Source organism: Phoca vitulina, unplaced genomic scaffold (assembly GCF_004348235.1).
Source record: "Phoca vitulina isolate PV1807 unplaced genomic scaffold, GSC_HSeal_1.0 scaffold98, whole genome shotgun sequence".
Taxonomy (NCBI): domain Eukaryota; kingdom Metazoa; phylum Chordata; class Mammalia; order Carnivora; family Phocidae; genus Phoca; species Phoca vitulina.
Window position 1 is genome coordinate 2,429,279 of NW_022589801.1, and position 15,854 is coordinate 2,445,132.

The 15,854-nt window shown below is 36.9% G+C and overlaps 1 protein-coding gene and 1 pseudogene across 1 annotated transcript in view; one reads left to right on the forward strand and one right to left on the reverse strand.

The window, feature by feature from the left end:
* Positions 1-15,854, reverse strand: part of TSGA10 (testis specific 10) — a 149,911-nt gene that overhangs the window by 126,590 nt on the left and 7,467 nt on the right. Inside the window, exon 2 of the mRNA XM_032397297.1 lies at positions 8,647-8,775. Within this exon, the coding sequence (XP_032253188.1) occupies positions 8,647-8,775 (129 nt within the window). The remainder of the gene's footprint in view (positions 1-8,646; positions 8,776-15,854) is intronic.
* LOC116627532 lies at positions 14,670-15,812 on the forward strand (annotated as a pseudogene).

Consider the following 15,854-nt stretch of genomic DNA (forward strand, 5'->3'; position numbering starts at 1 on the left):
GTATCTTTTTTAAAACTATAGGATGTGGGATAAACACACATAAACTTCAATTTATCTATCTATATGTCTTTTTATCTTTGTTCATGGCTTCTACAGTGCCACATTTTTGAGCAATAAGAGCACACTAAAAATGTGTGTTAACTTTCCACTGCACCAGGAGAGGTTAAATGCTTTTCCTCTCTGTGCTCCCATAAAGCCTCTTACACAGTTTAATTTTGGTATTTTATAACATATATTATTTGTTTACCTCCCTGTGCCTTCCACTAAATTCTAAGCAACTTTGAAGGCATTGTCTCTAACTTCGGTATTAACACACCTCTTAATTTTGTATCATTTACTATATATTTAGCATAAAATGCTCAAATTATTTTTAAATGAATGAATAAAACAAATAAATTATAAATTAAAACACTCACTCTCCTCATCTCTAACATCAAACCCTACTTTTACTAAATTCCAATACACAAGTACTTTAGAAGAGGCAGTTTCAAGTGGTAGAAAGGATGTAGGCTTTGGAATTAGGCAGAGAGATTCAAGTCCTGTTGTAGTTCTTTACCAGTTACTTAATCCCGACAATTTACCATATTTTCTTGATCCTAAGAGACGCATCTGACTTCAGAAAAAATAAATGGAAGCCTCTTAACTTTCATCTGCTAAATGGAGAGAATACGTACAATTTGCAGGGTTGTAGTCAGGTATAAAAGTTCAAGTAAAATTTCTGGCAGATGACAAGTACTCAAAAAGTAGCTTTAAAAAAAAAACTTATTTTGAAATAACCGAAGAGTCACAGGAAGTACAAAAGGATCTCCTGGGCCCTTAACCCACTTTCCCCAATAGTTCCATCTTAAATAATTATAGTACAATATCAAACTCAGAGATTTGACATTGGTACAATGTGATCCCATGTATAGACTGCTGTAGTCAGCATCTTGGTAAGATACAGAATTATTCCATCACCACAGATTGCCCTGTTACTCTGTTATAGTCACATCCTCTCCCCTCCCCATCCTTAACTCTTAGCAACCACTAATCTCTATAATTTCGTCTTTTCAGGAATGTTATATAAATAAAATCATGTGGTAAAGATCATAGTATGTGATCTTTTGACATTGTCTTTTTCACTCAGCACAATGCCGTTGAGATCTATAGAAGTTACATGGATCAATTGTTCATTCTTTCTTGTTGCTGAGTAATATTCCATGGTATGGATTACCAGTTTGCTTAGTCATTTACTGATTAAGGGAAATTGTAGTTGTTTCCAGTCCTTATGACAAATAAAGCTGCTATGAACAATCATATACAAATATTTGAGTGGACATAAGTTTTCATTTCTCTGGCATACCCAGGAGTGCAATTGCTAGGCTGTATGATAAATATATATTTAGTTTATAAAGAACTGAACTATTTTCCAGAGTGGTTGTACCATTTCCCATTCCTACCAGGAATGTATGAGTGATCCAGTTTCTCTTCATCCTTGCCAGCACTGGGTATTGTCACTATTTTTAATCTCAACTGTTCTTATAGGTGTACATTGTTATTTCATCTCGGTCTTAATTTGCATTTCCCTGACATTTAGAAAGGATAAACATCTTTTTATGTGCTTATCAACATATATCCTTCTATGAAATATCTCTTCATATCTTTTGCTTATTTTCTAATTGGATTGTTCCTTTTTACTGCTGAGTTTTAAGAATTCTTCATGTATCCCACATATGATTCTTCCGGTAGAAATATGGTTTGTAGCTTGTTTTTTCATCCTGTTAAAAGGGTTTTTCACAAAGCAAAAGATTTAAATTTTGATGAAGTCCAAATTATCAATTTTTCTTTTATGAATCATGCTTTTGGTGTCACATCTAAGAACTCTCCACCAAGCCCAAGGTCCTGAAGATTTTCTATATTACCCTTAAAAAGTTCCATAGTTTTATGTTTTACATTTAAATTTATGATCCATTTTTAATTAATTTTTTGTGTAAGGTGTGAGGTTTAGTTCTAGATTCATTTTCTTCCCTAAAAGATATCCAATTGTTTCAACACCATTTGTTGAAAAGACTATCTTTCCTTCTGTCAAAAACCTTTTGGCTTTACTTGTTTAAGGCTATTTCTGGATTCTCTATTCTGTATCATTGATCTGTGTCTATCCCTCTAGTACTACCAAACCGTCTTAATTACTGTAGTTATATATTAAGCTTTGAAATCAAAGAGAATGACTCTTCCCACTTTTATTCTTTTCAAAATTGTTTTTGCTGGGGTTTTGATGAGAATTGCATTAAATGTATACTGATTTGGAGAGAACTGACATCTTTACTATGTTGAGGCTTCCAATCCATGAACATGAGGTCACTCCATTTGTTTAGTCCTATTTGATTTCTTTCATTAGCGTTTTGTAGTTTTCATATTATAAATTCATACTTACTTTTTTAGATTGACATCTAAGGATTCCATTTTCTATTTGAGTGATTGTAAATGATACTCTATTTCTGATATCCACATGTTAACTGCTAATATACAGAAAGAAAATGAATATGTATGCCTTGTATTGTGATCTTGATGAACATGAACAAAACTAGTTATAGTTTTGTACTGTAGATTTTATGAGATTTTCTAGGTAGAAGATCATGACATCTACAACCGGGGACAGTTTTATGTCTTCATTTCCGGTTTGTATGCCTTTCAACCTTTCAACCTACATGTATCATTATATTTGAAGTGAATTTCTTACAGACAGCATAAAGCTAGATCAGGTTTTTAAATCCAGTCTACTAGTTTCCGTCTTTTAATTGGTGTATTTAGACTTTTATACTAAGATTCAAGTGTGAGTCAACTATACTTTGATAAAAAAAAAAATTCAAGTGTGACTTCTTTTTGGTTGTTTCTGTTTTGTTTTCTCTCTGTTTTGTTTTTCCTGCCCTCCTGTGGGTTCCTTGAACTTTTTTTTTAAATTCCATTTTAACTTATCTATAGTGTTTTTGAGAAATCTCTTTGCATAGCTTTTTAGTAGTTGCTCAAAGTGTAACTTATTTGTAACTTAGCACAGCATACATTTTACCAGTTCAAGTGAAGTGTAGAAAACTTACTTCCTTTTATACCCCTTATATCCCTTTACCCTCATCTACTAATAAAATAATTCTTAAATATTTCATCTACATCCGTTGAGAACTACATTTGACAAACATAATTTAGAAAACAAAAAAAGGAAATTGTATTGCTTTTAGCCATATTCTTCTTTGTCTTTCTTTAATATTCTTCCAAGAGTCTTTTATCACTTCCTTCCTAGTTAGAGAAATTCCTTTAGCTATTCTTGTAGAATAGTTATGCTGGCAACCAATTCTCTTAGTTTTCTTCATCTGAGAATGCGCTGATTTTCCATTCATTTCTGAAGGATACTTTCACTGAATACAGAATACTGGGTTTTCTTCTAGCATTTAAAAAATGTTTCACTTCCTTCCAACCTCCATGTTTTCAGATCTGTTGTTATTTGGATTGGTGTTCACCTATAACCAATGAACTGTTACTTTCAGGATTACTTTTTTTGTCTTTAGTTTTCACAAGTTTGAATACAAGGTGTCTTGGCATGGGTTTCTTTGAGAGATTCCTGGTAGGTGTTCATTCACCTTCTTTAATCCATCTTAAGTCTTTTGCCAAATTTAGAGAATATTTAGCCATTATTGCTCTGAATATTTTTCCAGTCCCATCCTCTCTTACCTTTCTTTCTGGGACTCCAGTGATCTAAGTATTATACCTTTTGTTATAGTCCCACCTGTCCCTGAGCCTCTCTTTGCACTTTTTCAATCCATTTTCTCTCTGTTCAGATTAGGTTATTTCTATTTTCTATTCTCATGTTCACCAATTCATTCCTCTCTCCTTTCCATCCTGTTGTTTGAGAACACGGAGTTTTTAATTTCAGTTACCGTATCTTTTAAAAATTTTTTCATTGTAGTAAAACATACATAAAACTTACCATTCTAACCATTCTTAAGTGTGCGATTTGGTGGCATTAAGTACATCCACAATATTGTGCAACCATCCCATATCCATTTCCAGAATTTTTTTATTATCCTGAAGTCTGTACCCACTAAACAATAACTCTCTATGAATTTGCCTATTCTAGGTACCACACATAAGTGGAATCACATATTTGTCCCTCTGTGCCTGGCTTATTTCACTTAGCATAATGTTTTCAAGTCTCACCCATGTTGCAGTCTTGCATCAGAATTTCGGTCTTTTTTTAAGACTGAGTAATATTCCATTGTATGTACTCACCACATCTTGTTAAGCATCTATTGATGGACATCTAGGTTGTTTCCACCTTTTGGCCACTGAAAATCATGCTGCTATGAACATCAGTGTACAAGTATTTGAGTTCCTACTTTTTAATCTTTTGGGGATATATCTAGGAGTGGGATAGCTGCATCATATGGTAATTCTACATTTAACTTTTACAGGAACTGCCAAACTTTTTCCACCATGGCTGCACCACTCTACATTCCCACTAACAATGCACAAGGGCTCCAGTTGCTACACAACCTCACCTGCACTTGTTATTTTGTTTTGATAATAGCCATAATAATAGGTATGAAGTGATACCTCATTGTGGTTTTGACTTGCATTTCCTCAATGGATGATGATGTTGACCATCTTTTCATGTGCTTGCCATTTGTATATCTTTGGAAAAATGTCTATTCAAGTCCTTTGTCCACTTTTGAATTGGGTTGTTCTGTTTTTTGATTGTTGAGTTGTAAAGTACTTTATATATTCTCGATATTAATCCCTTATCAGATACATGATTTGGAAATATTTTCTCCCATGCATTTTTTAAATAGACTTTACTTTTTTAAAGATCTTATTTAATTATTTGAGAGAGAGCGCACATGCACACAAGCAGGGGGAGGGGCAGAGGGAGAGGCAGACTCCCCACTGAGCAGGGAGCCAGATGCGCAGCTGGATCCCAGGTCCGTAGGATCATGACCTGAGCTGAAGGCAGATGCTTAACTGACTGAGCCACCAAGGTGCCCCTAGACTTTATTTTTTTTAGAACGTTTTAGGCTTACAGAAAAGTTAATCAGGAAGTATAGAGCCCCTTCTCCCCACCCAAAACAGTTTCCCATCTTATTTATATCTGGTATTAGTATGGTGTATATGCTACAATTATGAGCACTGACACATTAACCAAAGTCCAGAGTTTATATCAGGGTTTACTCTTTGGGTTGTACATTCTATGGGTTTCGACAAATGCTTAGTGACATGTGTCTACCATTACTGTGTCATACAAAATAGTTTCACTGCCCTAAAAAAACCTGTGCTCCATTCACCCTTCCCACCCTTCCTTCCTCCAAATCCTTGGCAATCAGTGATCTTTCTAATGTCTCTATGTTTTGTCTTTTCCAGAAGGTCAAATAATTAGAATCACAGAGTATGTAACCTTTTCAGTTAGTTTTTCTCACCTAGCAATTTGCTTTCAATGTTTCTTCATGTCTTTTTGTGGTTGATAGCTCATTTCTTTTTATCAATGAATAATATTCTATTGTACAGATATACCACAATTTATCTATTCACCTATTGAAGAACATCTTGGTTGCTTCCAAAATTTTCACTTGGTTCTTCTTTATATACCTTTTATTTCTTTGATGAGATTTTCTAGCTTTGTGTTTGTTTCAGACATGGTCAGAATTGCTTGAAGCATTTATATAACTGATTTAAAATCCTTGTGAGATAATCTCTAATTCATCTCTGTGTTGGCATCTCTTGGTTGTCTTTTCTCATTAAGGTTGAGATATTCCTGATTTTTGAGATAAGAAGTGATTTTTTCATTGAGATCTGCTCTTGTGTTCTAGTAGGCTTCTTGTCACACTTCCTGTGACTTTAGTTTCAGCTAATAAAGGGGGACACTACCTTCTTATTGCTAGCTGTAGGTGAAAGTCCAATTTCTCTAGTAGGCCTCTGTTGATACCTGGCAGGACTGGTTTCCTTGTTACTGCTAGGCAGGAATGGGAGTTCAGGGTCCCCACCAGACCTCTGCTGATACCACCACAGTAAGGAAGAATACAGGCACCCTGTTACTGTTCCCATGTGTCCTCCACCACCACTATGGGTGGGTGGACTTGTTACTGCTAGGAGGTGGTAAAAGTCCTGACTCTGCATGAGGTCCCCTCTGAAACCACCTCAACAAAAAGGAAAGGGGACACCTGTTGCTCTGGGTGAGGGTGGATATCTAGGCTCCTCATGTGGTCTTTGCTAACAGTAGGCAGTTGTGGGGGGGGATTCTTACTGCCTGGTGGGCACTAAAGTCTTGGCTCCCCAGCATGCCTCTATGATACCAGCTTGGTGGGATGTGGGAGCCTGGAGGGTGGGCCATGAGGTATGGCTGGAACTCCTTGTTACAGCCTGACAAGGGTGGAAGTCTAGGCTCCTTACTCAGATTTTGCCAGTAGGAGTGGGGCTACAGTTTTTTTCATGGTGTTTGAGTAGGCAGTTATTGTCCAAAAATAGTCTGCATTAGAAACAGATCCATAAATACAGAGAACAAAATGATGGTTGCCAGAGGGGAGGAAGATGGGAAAAATGTGTGAAGGAGAGTGAGAGGTATAGGCTTCCAGTTACAGAATGAGTAAGTCATGAGGATGAAAGGTAAAACGTAGGGAATATAGTCAATGGTATTATAATAGCACTGATGGCAGCTACACTTGTGGTGAGCAGAGCATACAGTTGTCAAATCACTATGCTGTACACCTGAAACTAATGTAACACTATGTGTCAACTATACTTTAATTAAAAAAATTAAAAATTAAAAAATAATTAAGAGAGAAAAAAGGGGAACTTTACCAGGGAAAAGCCCAGAAGATAACACTTTAACCAAGGGATCCAAATACAGATCATTACTAATGGGACAAATTGAAATTGTGTGCTACTTGATAGTATGCAATGAAAAGAACCCACCATCACTTCTGTGATATTCCTGTCTGTATTCATTTTGTACCTTAAGCCAACAATTATGTCACAGTTTCCTAGGATCAGGGATCTGGGAGTGGCTTAATTTGGTGATTCTGGTTTAAGGTCTCTCACTAGGTGAAAGGAGTCAGTCAGGGTGACAGTCACCATAGGAAGGGTTAAGTGGGGCTGGAGAATCCACTTCCAAACTCACCCTACATAGTTGGTAGGCCTCAGTTTCTCACTGGCTACTGGCTGCTTCAGTTCCTTTCCAAGTGGGCCTATCCACCGAGCTGCTCACAAAGTGGAAACTTGCTTCCCATGGAGGAAGTGATCCAAGAGATCACTTTATAACTTAATCACTTCTGCTCTATGCTCTTGGTCACAAAGATCAATTCTGGTACCATGTGCAAGGAGACTGTATTAGAGTGGGAGTAAAGGAAGTGGGGCCAGTTTGAAGGCTGGCTTCCACATAGCCAAAGGTTCATAACATAAAGATAATCATAACAAACCCAAATCAATGGCCATTCTACAAAATAATTGGCCTGTATTCTTCAAAGTGTTGTGGTCATAAAAATCAAGGAAGAATGTTCCTGAATAAAGAAGATAAAGGGATACAATAACTAAATGCAAAATGTGATGCCGGAATAGATCTTTTTGTTATTGATGACATTATGGGACAATTGGCAAAAACTTGAATGGAGTCAGAGGATTAGCTGGCAGCAATGTATTTCTTGATTTTACCAGACTGTATTGTGATCTTGTAGGAGAGTGTTCTTATTTATAGGAAATACCCACTCAAATGTTAGGGTTATCAGGACATCAGGTCTGCAACTTATTCTCAAATGGTTTGGGTTTGGGGGGTGGGTGGAGATATTCTTTGTCCATAATTGCAACTTTTAGATAAGTTTGAGATTGTTTCCAAGGTAAAAATGTAATATAAATTATAAAGACCTCGGACAGAAAAAAAAAAGTGGTCTACATTGCTAGGCTGCCCCCTTCCTAGTCCTTTTTTTGTCTGCATCCATTCTAGATGCCAGTTTTTCTAGCACTCTCTGAGATACATGGAGCAAAAGGAAAACCCAGGAATTCAATAACACGTCACTTATTGTATGCTGAGGTCGCTAGCCAGTCTTCCTTCAGCCCACCTTTCAGAATGTCCTTATGTTTGTTTTATAACAAAATGTTCAGCATTTTTAGTTGTACTTAGTGGGACAAATAGGGTAAAGTAAGTCTACTCCGTCTTCCTAAAAGAGGAAGTTTCTTTTAATAGCCTTCATTAGTAGCCTTACCACAGGTCAGGCACTAGGAAAACAGACAATACCGAACTTGGAGTTCAGAGAACTGGGTTCAAATCCTAGCTAACCTGGGAGTTCAGACAAATCCTACCTAGCTCTGTCACATGTTAGTCAAATATAATTCTATAACCTCTTGGAACTTCAGCTTCCATGTCTGTAAAATGAAAATCACATCACTATTTCACAAGGTTGGAATTAAGTACTTAATTAAGTTGGATTATGTACTTAAAAGCACTGGATGTAACACTTCCACATAGTTTGCACTCATATGTATCTGAATCTGCATGTATCAAATGATAAAGATAAAAATGGAATGATTCTAAACCCATAAAATTCCTATGAACACTGAATTAGTATTTATTCTCCATCTTCTTGTTTTAAAATAGGTCCCCATCCCAAATTATTTCAGGGAAATAAATGTAACCTGTAATTTCAGTGCAGAGATGAATTTATCTTGATTTCTCACTTCTTGTTCTAGCTGGAGTTTATTCTGGTATTTTTCAGCTTCAGAAACTGGAGCCCCTAGACCAAAATCATGTTCTTTGGTGGTAACCTAGTGGGAAAAAAATGGGAATGATACAGAGGCATTCACAGTTTAAAAGAGTTTTGTGGTTTTTCACAACAGTCAACGATATTTGGAAATTAACAATATTCTTAGATACATTTTCAATAATTTTTAACCTTTACTCACCAGCTAAGAGGATTTTCATCAAGCTTTACTTTCTTAAAATCCCATGTTATAAAACTTTTTCTGTTTTCCAAATATAAAACTACAATATTAAACATGCTCTTTTAAAAAAAAAAAAAAAATACCCCATCCTATCCCTTTGGTAATCACTGTTCTAAGGAAATATGGGTCATCAGCAAATTATGTAGGCTACTTCTAGGCCTGTGTTGTCCAATATAATAGCTACTAGCTACCTATTTGTTGCCGCTTTTGTATATTAACAAAAAGGTTTGCTACCCATATCAGAAAGGGCTAACTTCCCTAATATAGAAATAATTCATATAAATAAAAAAGGAAATGAAATACCCTAATAGAAAAATTGGCAAAGAATATGGATATTTCACAGAAACGGCTTTTAAACAAATTGAAAGATATTCAATCTCACAAATTAAAACAACACCACGATACCATTTTTTAACCTCACAATGGCAAAGATCAGAAAGTTGGATATATAATTTAACATTCTTACACATCACTGGTGAAGGTGTAAATTGATACAGTATTTCTGGAGAACAACTGTGCAAAATCTAGCAACATTACAAGTGCACATAGCTTCTGTACAAATAATTCCACTTGTAGGAACTTTTCCTATATATCTATCTGCACATGTGCAAAATAACATGCTAAAATATTGTTCACTTTAGCGAACTATACATACTACTCCACACTGTGCTTTTTTACATGACAATGTATCTCAGAAATTGTGTAATTTAGGGAAATAATTTGTTCTTTCCCTGAATCAAGGCTGCCATTCTGTTAAGGAAGAGAGAATTTGCTATAAGCATCCTAGATCTCTCCTGGCAACACAGATGCTATTCTCCAAAATCTAGCATTTGGGAAATTATGGGATCAGGATGCCCCAGTCATTGACTTTGTATTACACCAGTACAATCCAGCACTTAGTAGTCTGACAGGCTTATTTTCCTTTTTCTCTTTCCCTAAACCAGACTTAAATCTGCTTTTCTGTTTGTTCTTCATTCCAGCAGTTACTGTCTCACCTAGAATTTCAGCACTAGGTCTCACAGAGTATTTCTAATTTATGAATCATTTAGGCCTGTATAGGTTAGGCCAAAATCCTACTTCTTACGTAGTTTCTGTTGAAAAATGTGTTCCTATATGCTGGCTAACTGAACATAATAATAATAAAAAAAGTGTTCCTAGCCATAAACATTTGACTTAGAATAACAGACTATACACTATAATAGTACTTTTCAAATCTTACTGAACATATGAAATCACTTAGGAATTTTCTTATTCACAGTAGGCCTGAAATACTGCATTTCTAAACATGCTGCTCAGTAATTCCTTATTTGGCTAGTAGAGAGACTACACTTCAAGGATCTCTTCAATTAAAGTTGTAACCTGCCATGCATTCAGAGTTCTTCATAATTTGGTCACCTCCCACTTCTCCAAACTTACCTCCTAGTTGATACCTTCAAAACACCTCTATAAATATAAGACAAACTATTCTCCATATTCTTTATACATAGGTTCATATTATCATTATAGAAATACACTAACTTTTGCTCATGCGCCTTGCCCTTTTCTCCATTTAACTAAAGACATTTCTGAGGCTCAGCCTGAATTCCACATTCTCTTAGGAGGTGTTCTCAATATTCTCCATCAAATAGTGATCACTTCTTCATTGACACTTCTGTATGTATTGGTTAGAATAAACTGTGTAGCTATTTATTTTTTCTGGATAGGTCTTCTTCACACAATTATTAGAATCTTTTTTCTTTTATTATGTTATGTTAGTCACCATACAGTACTTCATTAGTTTTTGATGTAGTGTTCCATGATTCAGTTTGCTTATAACACCCAGTGCTCACTGCAATACATGCCCTCCTTAATACCCATCACCAGGCTAACCAATCCACCCACTCCCCCCCCCCGAAACCCTCAGTTTGTTTCCCAGAGTCCACAGTCTCTCATGGTTTGTCTCCCCCTCTGATTTCCACCCCCTTCATTTTCCCCTTCCTTCTCCTAATGTCCTCCATGCTATTCCTTATGTTCCACATATAAGTGAAACCATATGATAATTGTCTTTCTCTGCTTGACTTATTTCACTTAGCATAATCCCCTCCAGTTCCATCCATGTCACTGCAAATGGTGGGTATTCATCCTTTCTGATGACTGAGTAATATTCCATTGTATATATGGACCCCATCTTCTTTATCCATTCATCTGTTGAACAGCATCTCGGCTCCTTCCACAGTTTGGCTAGTGTGGACAGTGCTGCTATGAACACTGGGGTGCATGTGCCCCTTCTTTTCACTTCATCTGTATCTTCGGGGTAAATACCCAGTAGTGCAATTGCTGGGTCATAGGGTAGGTCTATTTTCAACCTCTTGAGGAACCTCCATACTGTTTTCCAAAGTGGCTGTACCAACTTGTATTCCTACCAACAGTGTAAGAGGGTTCCCCTTTCTCCACATCCTCTCCAACATTTGTTTCCTACCTTGTCAATTTTTGCCATTCTAACTGGTGTAAGGTGGTATCTCAGTGTGGTTTTGATTTGAATTTCCCTAATGGCTAATGATGTTGAAAGTTTTTTCATGTGTCTGTTAGCCATTCATAGGTCTTCTTTGGAGAAAGGTCTGTTCATGTCTTCTGCCCATTTCTTGACTGGATTATTTGTTTTTTGGGTGTTGAGTTTGAGAAGTTCTTTATAGATCTTGGATATCAGCCCTTTATCTGTAGTGTCATTTGCAAATATCTTCTCCCATTCCATGGGTTGCCTCTTTGTTTTGTTGACTGTTTCCTTTGCTGTGCAGAAGTTTTTATCTTGATGAAGTCCCAAAAGTTCATTTTCACTTTTGTTTCCCTTGCCTTTGGAGACGTGTCTTGAAAGAAGTTGCTGTGGCTGATGTCAAAGAGGTCACTGCCTATGTTCTCCTCTAGGATTTTGATGGATTCCTGTCTCACATTGAGGTCTTTCATTCATTTAGAGTTTATCTTTGTGTATGGTATAAGAGAATGGTCGAGTTTCATTCTTCTGTATTTAGCTGTCCAATTTTCCCAGCATCTCCAATAGGCTTAGGCTTTATTTGTTGTTCTTTCTCCAGTTCTTTAAGGTGTGAAGAGACTGTTTTTTTTCCATTGGATATTTTTTCCTGCTTTGTCTAAGATTATTTGACCATTGAGTTGAGGATCCATATCTGGGCTCTCTATTCTATTCCACTTATCTATGTGTCTGTTTTATCTATGTGTCTGCTTGAAATCAGGCAACGTGATGGCCCCAGATTTTTCTTTTTCAACATTTCCTTGGTGATTCGGGGTCTTTTCTGATTCCATACAAATTTTAGAACTGTTTGTTCCAGCTGTTTGAAAAATGCCATTGGTATTTTGATTGGGATGGTGTTGAAAGTATAGATTGCTCTGGGCAGCATAAACATTTTAACAATGTTTATTCTTCCAATTCCATGAGCATGGAATGTTTTTCCATCTTTTTGTGTCTTCTTCAATTTCTTTCATAAGTGCTCTGTAGTTTCTAGAGTATAGATTCTTTACTTCTTTGGTTAGATTTATTCCAAGGTATCTTATGGTTTTTGGTGCTGTTGTAAATGGAATCGATTCCCTAATTTCTCTTTCTACAGTTACATTGTTAGTGTATAAGAAAGCAACTGATTTCTGTGCATTGATTTTGTATTCTGGCACATTACTCAATTGCTGTGTGAGTTCTAGTAATTTGGAGGTGGAGTCTTTCCACATAAAGTATGTCATCTGTGAAGAGAAAGAGTTTGACTTCTTCTTTGCCAATCTGAATATCTTTTATTTCTTTTTTTTGTCTGATTGCTGTTGCTAGGACTTCTGGTACTATGTTGAACAATAGTGGCAAGAATGGGCATTGTCATCGTGTTCCTGATCTTAGGGGAAGAGCTCTCAGCTTTTCCCCAGTGAGAATGATATTCACTGTGGGGTTTTCATAGATGGATTTTATGAAATTGGGGAATGTTCCCTCTATCCCTATACTCTGAAGTTTTAATCAGGAAAGGATGCTGTATTTTGCAAATGTTTTTTCTGCATCAATTTAGAGGACCATATGGTTCTTCTCTCTCCTCTTACTAATGTGTTCTATCACATTGATTGATTTGCGAATGTTGAACCACCCTTGCATCCCAGGGATAAATCCCACTTGATCGTGATGGATGATCCTTTTAATGTATTGCTGGATCCTATTAACTAGAATCTTCTTGAGAATTTTGGCATCTGTATTCATCAGGGATATTGGTCTGAAATTCTCCTTTTTGATGGGGTCTTTGCCTGGTTTGGAGATCAAGGTAATGCTGGCCTCAATGAACAAGTTTGGAAGTTTTCCTTCTTTTTTTTGAAACAGCTTCAGGAGAATAGGTATTATTTCTTCTTTAAATGTTTGGTAGAATTCCCCAGGGAATCCATCAGGCCCTGGACTCTTGTTTTTTGGGAGGTTTTTGATCACTGCTTCAATTTCTTTAGTGGTTATTGGTCTATTCAGATTGCCAATTTCTTCTTGTTTCAATCTTGGTAGTTTATAGGTTTCCAGGAAAGCATCCATTTCTTTCAGTTGCTTAATTTATTGGCATATAGTTGTTAATAATAATTTCTAGTAATTGTTTCTATTTCCTTGATGTTAGTCATGATCTCTCCCCTTTCATTCATAATTTTATTAATTTGGGTCCTTTCTCTTTTCTTTCGGATAAGTGTGGCCAGTGGTTTATCAATCTTATTAATTCTTTCATAGAACCAGCTTCTAATTTTGTTGATCTGCTCTACTGTATTTCTGGTTTCTAATTCATTGATCTCTGCTCTAATCTTTATTGTTTCTCTTCTCTTTCTTGGCTTAGGCTTTATTTGTTGTTCTTTCTCCATTCTTTAAGGTGTAAAGTTAGCTTGTGTTTTGGGGGTTTTTCTATTTTTTTGAGTGAGGCTTGGATGGCTATGTATTTCCCCCTTAGGACCACCTTTGCAGTATCCCATAGGTTTTGGACCGATGTGTTTTCATTCTCATTGGTTTCCATGAATTGTTTAAGTTCTTCTTTAATTTCCTGGTTGACCCAAACATTCTTTTTTTTTTTTTTTTATCTGACAGAGAGAGACACAGTGAGAGAGGGAACACAAGCAGGGGGAGCGGGAGAGGGAGAAGCAGGCTTCCCGCTGAGGAGGGAGCCCAATGTGGGGCTTGATCCCAGGACCCTGGGATCATGACCTGAGCCAAAGGCAGACACTTAACAAATGAGCCACCCAGGTGCCCTGACCCAAACATTCTTAAGCAGGATGGTCTTTAGCTTCCAAGTGTTTGAATTCCTTCTAAATTTTTTCTTGTGATTGATTTCCAGTTTCAAAGCATTGTGGTCTGAAAATATGCAGGGAATAATCTCAATCTTTTGGTATTGGTTGAGACCTGATTTGTGACCCAGTATGTGGTCTATTCTGGAGAAAGTTCCATGTGCATTCGAGAAGAATGAGTATTCTGTTGTTTCAGGGTGGAATGTTCTGTATATATCTATGAGGTCCATCTGCTCCAGTGTGTCATTCAAAGCTGTTGTTTTTTTGTTGATCTTCTGCTTAGATGATATGTCTATTGTTGCGAGTGGAGTGTTGAGGTCTCCTACTATTAATCTATTACTATCAGTACGTTTCTTTATTTTGGTTAATAGTTGGCTTATGTAGTTGGCTACTTCCACGTTGGGGGCATAGATATTTACAATTTTTGGATCTTCTTGTTGGATAGACCCTTTAAGAATAATATAGTGTCCTTCTGTATCTCTTACTACAGTCTTTAGCTTAAAATCTAATTTGTCTGCCCTTTTGGCTCCCTGAGCAGTGCCATGGCGGTCGGCAAGAACAAGCGCCTTACAAAAGGTGGCAAAAAAGGGAGCCAAGAAGAAAGTGGTTGATCCATTTTCTAAGAAAGATTGGTACGGGGGTGCCTGGGCGGCTCAGTCGTTAAACGTCTGCCTTCGGCTCAGGTCATGATCCCAGGGTCCTGGGATCAAGCCCCGCATCGGGCTCCCTGCTCCACGGGAAGCCTGCTTCTCCCTCTCCCACTCCCCCTGCTTGTGTTCCCTCTCTCGCTGTGTCTCTCTCTGTCAAATAAATAAATAAAATCTTTAAAAAAAAAAAAAAAGAAAGATTGGTATGATGTGAAAGCACCAGCTATGTTCAATACAAGAAATATTGGAAAAACATTAGTCACAAGAACTCAAGGAACCAAAATCGCATCTGATGGCCTCAAGGGTCGTGTTTGTGAAGTGAGCCTTGCTGATCTGCAGAATGATGAAGTTGCATTTAGAAAATTCAAGCTAATTACTGAGGATGTTCAGGGCAAAAACTGCCTAATTTCCATGGCATGGATCTTACCCGTGACAAAATGTGCTCCCTGGTCAAAAAATGGCAGACCATGATTGAAGCTCATGTTGATGTCAAGACTACTGATGGTTATTTGCTTTATCTATTTTGTGTTGGTTTTCCTAAAAAACACAATAATCAGATTCGGAAGACCTCTTATGCTCAGCACCAACAGGTCTGTCAAATTCGGAAAAAGATGATGGAAATCATGACCCGAGAGGTGCAAACAAATGACTTGAAAGAAGTGGTCAATAAACTGATTCCAGACAGCATCAGAAAAGATATAGAAAAGGCTTGTCAGTCTATTTATCCACTCCATGATGTCTTTGTTAGAAAAGTAAAAATGCTGAAGAAGCCCAAGTTTGAATTGGGAAAGCTCATGGAGCTTCATGGTGAAGGTAGTAGTTCTGGAAAAGCTACTGGGGATGAGACTGGTGCTAAAGTTGAACGAGCTGATGGATATGAGCCACCAGTCCAAGAATCTGTTTAAAAGTCAGACATTTAATGGTGACAAATAAAAAATCATATTTGTGATGTTTAAAAAAAAAAAATCTAATTTGTCTGATACGAGAATT